At 40.3% G+C, this 7,338-nt stretch overlaps 1 protein-coding gene across 1 annotated transcript in view; it reads right to left on the reverse strand.

Moving 5' to 3' along the window:
• The window catches only part of LOC103705556 (lysine-specific demethylase 5D), a 28,865-nt gene extending 22,952 nt beyond the window's left edge, over nucleotides 1–5,913 (reverse strand). The window contains exon 1 of the mRNA XM_039115186.1: nucleotides 4,569–5,913. Coding sequence (XP_038971114.1) covers nucleotides 4,569–5,893 — 1,325 coding nt within the window. The 5' untranslated portion in view covers nucleotides 5,894–5,913. The remainder of the gene's footprint in view (nucleotides 1–4,568) is intronic.
• Nucleotides 5,914–7,338: the final 1,425 nt, after the last annotated feature.

Consider the following 7,338-nt stretch of genomic DNA (forward strand, 5'->3'; position numbering starts at 1 on the left):
GAGCGCTAAATGTGGCATTCTCATCCCATCTAATGGACAGCTGGAAAGCAAAACATTACATATAAGTTGCATATAAAGTATAACAAGAAAAAAAGGTGCTCTAGTCAATTCAATTTTATTTTTTTAAACTCCTCTTGAATTCCCCTGAAATTCCCTCTTTGGTAACTTTGCGATATATATATAAATATATATATATATATATATATATAAATATATATATATATATATATATATATATATATATATATATATATATGCATGCTTGCACCATGCATGTATATTAAGGCATAAATAGTGATATTCATATATATATACACATATAAAATATATATAATAGTTGCAAAAACATGCTTCCTAGCATGCATATACATTCTGATTTTCCCAAAATGGAAATGAAAAAAGATTTCAAGAAAAGAAAATAATTGAAAAGAGCAAAGGGAAAGTGTTCAGATACTTATAAATTCACAGAAAATCCTTGCAGAATACTTTCTCAATGATTTGCTGTGGTTTTCCATGTATTTCAACAGGTTTACATGCATTTTAATTAATAGCTTCATTACCTGCCTTTGAATCTCCCTGTCAAACATGTTTCCCACTTTGCACTCATATTATCTCTCGCACCCACTTTTGACAGAAAAGTCTCTTTCTCATAAATGAAAATCTTTTCATGCGAGTTTGTATATAAAATGTATGTTATAGATTCCTTAGATGGTTTGGCACATCCATGTCTTAGCACGGTATCTTTCTTGTTGCACATTAGGCTATAATAACTGTAAGTAGGAATACATGCATGTGCATGTGCCTTTTGCTTGCATCCGATTATCTTGATGCAAATTAGTTTTTTCTTAAAAAGTTGAAATCAAGGTTTGTCGTCTCGGTACCGAATCCTGTACCGATATCATACCAGTACAACATCAATACGCTCGATACGGCGGTCGGTTCATCATACCAAAACTCAGTAGTAGAGGTGGCAATTTACTCTACTTCATTAGGTACCTGACCAAATCCTACCCTACTGGAGGCAGGTTTTACCTGATCCACACTGGATCCGGAATGGGTACAAGTAATGGTAAAACTCACCCTGAATGTATATAACTCTTCACAAATTCTCTCCTTAAGACAAACAAAAAAAACTGATTTGTATGCAAAAAAAATAATTTTTGTAGCTTTACCCAACCCAATCCATCCAACTTGCCTTGTCTAGCTCGACCCCCTACACCCCATCTCGAGGCAAATACGGGATGGATATAGGTAATGGTGTACCCTACCCGTTGCCATCCCTATTCAATACGCCTCCTGTACTAAGTCTCGATTCAATACCAATATGGTAGAGTACACTCGGCAAGGGCTGGTGCATACCAATATGACGAACCATGGTCGAAGTCATTATTAAACTTACTCAAATTCCATCATGTTAGAACTTTGATACCACCACCAACGGTTCAACAAACCTTCAAAAATGTAATGTTGGAGATTCTCTCCCTAATTTACAACGTATTGCTTGGACTGAATCAAGATATCCTACTAACCAAATAGGTGCTAAAATCAAACAACCTATTTATAAGTGAATGCAAGTATTCTCTCACCACCTTATTTTGGGTCAGACCATTGTTATATTGAAGATGGTGCCCTAACGAAGCCATGATTTTTTGTATAAGATATCTTATTTGATATATGTACTTGAATGAATTTTTATTACTATGAGATGTCTATATAGTATTAGATACCTAAGATCCATAAGAATATTGCACAAGATTTTTAGTCTCTGTACAATACCTTGTACAAGCAGCTTATCAATATAGGTTGGGACCATACGATACTTCCCCATTTCAATATGGTATGCTACTAGAGGCAAGAAAATAATTGTACCTTGTGTCAGTGCAACACTGAATTGAACCCCTATAACCTTATTGGGTTGGTGTAATACGCTATAAACTGGCTTGCATGGGTTGGTACAAAAAATTATCATGGCGACTTATTTGATTGACTAAGGAAATCGTAAGTGAACTAGAACTATGGTTCCAAAGTATACTGATAATTTTGGAATTTTTTTTAATAAAATAGTTTTCTAGCATATGCTTATCCCCTATATCTAATGGATGCATGTCGAGTTATGGGTTCAATAGTATTCTACCATTTTCTCAGAGGACCGACAATTATTGGTCAAATCTAACAATCCTATCTTGAAAGATTTTCTGTAACACCATTTTCCTAGGTCACTTACAACCTTAGATGTATATGCCATATAAGATATAATAGCTTGAATAGACAAGCGTTGATTAAGCATACACCTAGATCTCTTTGATTGGAAGTTACATATCTATTGATGTGGTCTGCATGCTCCACGTGTCTACGCACTTAGGTAGGATCCTAGAGTATGCACATAGATCCAAATTCATTGACTTAACCTTTAGGAGATTGTAAAAGACATTTATCAGCACCATTGAGACACCAAGGGAGGAGTTCAAGTGGCCTTGTGGGTTATGAGCGCCTGAGACGTGTGCCAGGCCTCATATAGTGATGTGGTCCAATTCTTTTGGCTACCTAGGTTATATATTTGCTCTGGAAGAATATTGGGCTTGTTATTGGACATATTCTAGCAGTGAGGAGGGTCCAATATAGTGAACCGACCCCTCTCCTAATTGCTCCCCCCCCCCCCCCCCCCAAAATTCTTATTAGAACTGCAAAAGAGACGGGCAACCTTGCTAAAGTGGGCACTCCCTATTAATTTCTCTTTCACAGTCTGACTAGGAGACTAAAAAGTGTAGGGCCAGCTATTATGGTGTGCGCTGCCCGCTATTAGAGGAAGGGAAGGAGAGTTAATGTTTATTGTTTCAAAAACTCTCTCTCGCTTCTTTGACTATTATTGTTTTGATCCTTTCTCTTGTCTCTCCCATCTTTATCTTTGGAGCACCAAGATTGAAAAAAACCTTACTGGTTTAAAGAAACCTTACCACTTCAAGGCATCTTGGAGGGTGAAGCAAGTCCAAGCAAAATGACTCTGCAGCATGTAAGGATGGGGAGGTTGTGCCTTGCTCAAGACCATTGTCTAGCCTATGCACTCTTATTGACCCCCTCTCACGTGCCAAAATCAAGAGCAGGTGCGGATGCGGAGAAGTAGTTATATATTAGAAACACTTTTAGTATAGAACTATTTAAGAAGTAGGCACAAATTCAAGATTCTGAACAAGCGCGTCACCCTTGGTAGAATATTGTGGCTACGAAGGATCCCACATTTCACATGTCGACATCCACATCGTCATGTTACTATATTTTTATCTTGGCCTACATATAGAGTATCTCAAGCCATCGTAGGACAAGTACCAACATCAAATGACATGTACCATCAACTTCCAGTATGGTTTAATTTTATAGCTAAAATAGCTTAGAGATTTCTAAGAAGGTGAAACAATACCTAAAACGAGTATTGGGCATCTCAAGGTCAATTTGAGTATTTTATGTTAAGTAGCAAATCTTTTTCAAGTTTTGACATTCTAATTAGTAACTAGTTGTTTTATTAAGGTATTGACAGAATTAAGTTGATTTCCATTGAAATGTCTTCAATCAAAATTGGCCAAAAGAAAGGCCAAAGACAAAACCTTAAAACCTTTTATTGCAACCATGAAAGCTTTCCAAGGACCATGAATGGTAAGGAAATTGCTATGATGGGATTTGGGAAAAATAAAAATTGCATTTCCTAGACATGTTAGGAAACAAAACATCCAGAAGTTAAGGTTATTGTTTTGAATGATAGTAATTTGGCAAGTAACCACTTTAAGCAAAGTCTTATTGTAGATGGTGAATTCAAGGAAATTACTATCTTGGTTATGGAAAATGATTGAAAAATAAAGAAATTTCAGCAAAAATCAAAGAACTTCCTTCCCAAGCTAATGGTTCATTGGCAACAACCAAAAAGTGTAGCGCTAGCTAATGTTGAGTGTTTTACAACTTCCTTGCTATACAAGGAACATGGATGGACGGTTTACTTGCGAAAATAGAATAATAATAATAATAATAATAATGACTTCCTCCCCACTCTTTTTATAAATAAAAAAACTATTTTGTACCATTCCTTTTATATTTTTTTAATAATTTATATGAAGAAAAAACTAGTGTTTCTTGTTTGCTCTTATTGTTAAAAAAAAAAAAAAAACAATCGTATGTTAGGAATTAGTCACCAATTCAAAGTTACATGACACATAAAGATAAACATAAGTTTTTACTTCCATTTTTATCAAAAAGGTGAATGTGTTTGTCAATGTTCTTAATCTTCCTTTAGGTTATCTTTGGTTGTTTGGGAAACTATGGAAAAGAAAAATGTTTCCCAAGGAAAAAGAATTATCTGGCTAAATTTGGAAAATCCATTACAGCAATACTTTAATTTCCACCATCCAGACATTTGGAGAACTCCCCAAATCCTTATCCAAGCAACCAAAAATACACCTATTTTTCCCTCTCATAACCAAGCCACAGACTGAGATAATGAAATAAATAGAACTGATAACGAACAGGTAGTTACTCAAATATAATTAGATTGTAAGATGAAGAATGAAAAAGAATACACATACCAGTGTAGATAATTAATTGAGTAAAAACAATGATCCTCGACATGCCAACAAAAGGAAGAAAACAGCATTCCAACATAGAGCCATGGAACCATGACACCAGCAATATTCTCATGAACAACCCGTAGCATCGACCCTGGTAATTTTGGAAAGTTATTGAGATTCCATGGGCTAGAAACATACTTTCTCCATGCATCTGGGTCAACTGATGATGGGATAGGATCATTTGCACGGGGAAAACCACTGCCACACACAGAAGTATCCAGATCACTTCCATACATAACTTCCACTTCTCCTGCTTTACCCTCCACGATCTCCCAAAACCGCTTTTCAATCTGCACTCGAGAGGCATTCATCTGCCCAAACCACTTCCTCCTTGTCCGGTCATCCATCCGCCTGAAAGTTTCCAGCGAGCACTGCTTCCCGGGCACGAAACCAAAGCTATCCTTATCGGAATTCATGCAGTCCAAGCAATACCAATTTCCTGTAGGAATGCTCTCCAGAGGGGGCGACAAACAGTATAAGTGCCAACCTTTATCGCACCGATCGCACAAAAGCATAACTTCTCCATGTAATCCACTCTTACACTGCTCGCAGATCTGATCCAGTGCCTCCTTGGCCACCTCTTTCTCTCTCACCTTACCCGAATTCTTCCTTCTCTTCCTAAGAGGAGATTCTAAGTGCCCTGAGACTTTTCTCTCCTTGCAAGGTCTGACCCTCTTGCACTTCTTGGTCCCTCGATCCAGCTGACTGTTGTACTCCTCATAGTCATACAAATGCTCCAGATAAAGCAGCGAGAGGACGTGCTTTGCGCACTCAGAGATCTTCCCGGCCGACCCAACGAATCTTGCGACATCTCCCCATCGCTTCTCCTTGCAGACCTTGCCATAGCCCCCATAGCGCTTCACGGCATTGAAGAACCGGCAAAGATCCAACTCGTCGCCCTCGAACACGACCCTTCGCTTCTGCTTCTTGCCGAGGTGGTCCTCCAAGAAGCGGCCATATTCGAGATCGAAGGTCTCGCGGTCGCAGGAGGGCGGGCGGGCCTGGAGGTGGTGGATGTCCTGGGTCTTGGTGGGGAAGGAGAAGGCGTCGCGGTCGAGGGCGAAGGGGGGGTTCCAGGACTTGGGGGGCACGATGCGGCAGATGCCGAAGGGCTCGGCCTGGGGACGGATCTTGTCGATGAACTCCAAGGGGTCCTTGAACTCCTCCTCGGTGGGGTAGAACACGGGGGCCTGGGGGAGGGCGGCCGTGGAGGGGGAGGGGGAGGCGCCGTAGCTGTGCCCTAAAACGCCCTTCTCGACGGCGCGGGGTCGTCCTTTCCCCATGGAGGGCTGGAGGGCATGAGGGGGGGGGGGGGGGGGGGAAGAGGGCTAGGGTACGGTTCTTGATCCGAAGCTCGGTGGGGGTTGGGGGGGGGATTCGGGTCTTGCGAGGCGTTGGGGCTCGCCGGGAGGGCTGATATCCTGAGAGGGGGGGGGGGGGGGGGGGCTTGGTCGGGCTTTCTTTATAAGTGGTTACAATAACGGTAAGAGATAGGGGCGGTGGAGAGGCTGGAACCCGGAACCCTAATAATTCGCAGCAGCGATAGGGAACGCCCATACGGTTTAACAAGAAGGTCCTCCTGCCACGTGTCATTGGTTTACTGGTATGAATGAGTGGTAGTTGAATGATAGATTGCCGTGTCAGCATAATCTGGGTCTGAGAACGATCTTGTGTACATTGGAGGGCTTCCGTGGCACGTTTCAATAAATCTGCATTGCCGCTGGGTTTGGCCCGGAAAGCTGTTGTGATTCTTGCCAAGGTTGGAGCAGGGTGGATTTTGACGAGCGCGGGTTTCTATGTTACCGATGCCCTCTTACCATTTGCCTTACTCGCTTCTGATTGGGCTACGCGATCGCATATTGCGCCCATATTTTTCCGGTGCTAAAGAACGGAGAGATGAGTCTCCGCTCCTCCTCATCGGACGCCCCCCAGGCCTCCACCTCACCGTCCGCCGCCGCCATCGACGCGGCGCGCTGCCCACCGCCTCATATCCATCTAATTTCCCCTCCTCACCTTCACGCTCGTCCATCCCGTCCACCAACTTTTTTCCATCTCTCCTCTCCACCATGCCACCAACACAGCGCATTGATGATGAGGTGAAGCTACAGCTCCACCATTGGTTAATATCTTCTAATTAACTTTTTTTTAAGATGAGAAATCTAAATTTCTTTAAATAGTATCAGAATAAATCTCGTTCATAGTCTTTGTGGAATTAGAGATGCTGGAGCACAATCTCATACCATTAATCTAGCAAGAATGCTAAAACTTGTATAGGTAAAATATATGAGGATCGATGCAAATGTGTGTTTAATTTTACATTAATTTTGTACTAGATAAATTTTGAATATTTATATAGGACCAAAAATTTTAAATAATGCCTTTTGACTATTTTTTTAATAAAATTCTGAATTATTATAGAGAGAATATACATTACCATGCTGATCATGATAAAGATTTAATATATATATATATATATATATATATAGATAGAGAGAGAGAGAGAGAGAGAGAGAGAGATATTTGACGATCTAACCATGCTGTTTCCCATACGGTTATTGCTGAAAATTTTATTGGTTTTGTAGTTAGAGTTAAATAAAGAATCAAACCAAGATAGATGAATTCATAGATGATGCAATCAGAAATCTAGACCAGTATTGAATTTTCGTCATGATTTTCATCATTATACAACCGTAATATGTGATTGCAAGAATGTGGATCAAATTAATTA

Source organism: Phoenix dactylifera, chromosome 17 (genome assembly GCF_009389715.1).
Source record: "Phoenix dactylifera cultivar Barhee BC4 chromosome 17, palm_55x_up_171113_PBpolish2nd_filt_p, whole genome shotgun sequence".
Lineage (NCBI taxonomy): Eukaryota > Viridiplantae > Streptophyta > Magnoliopsida > Arecales > Arecaceae > Phoenix > Phoenix dactylifera.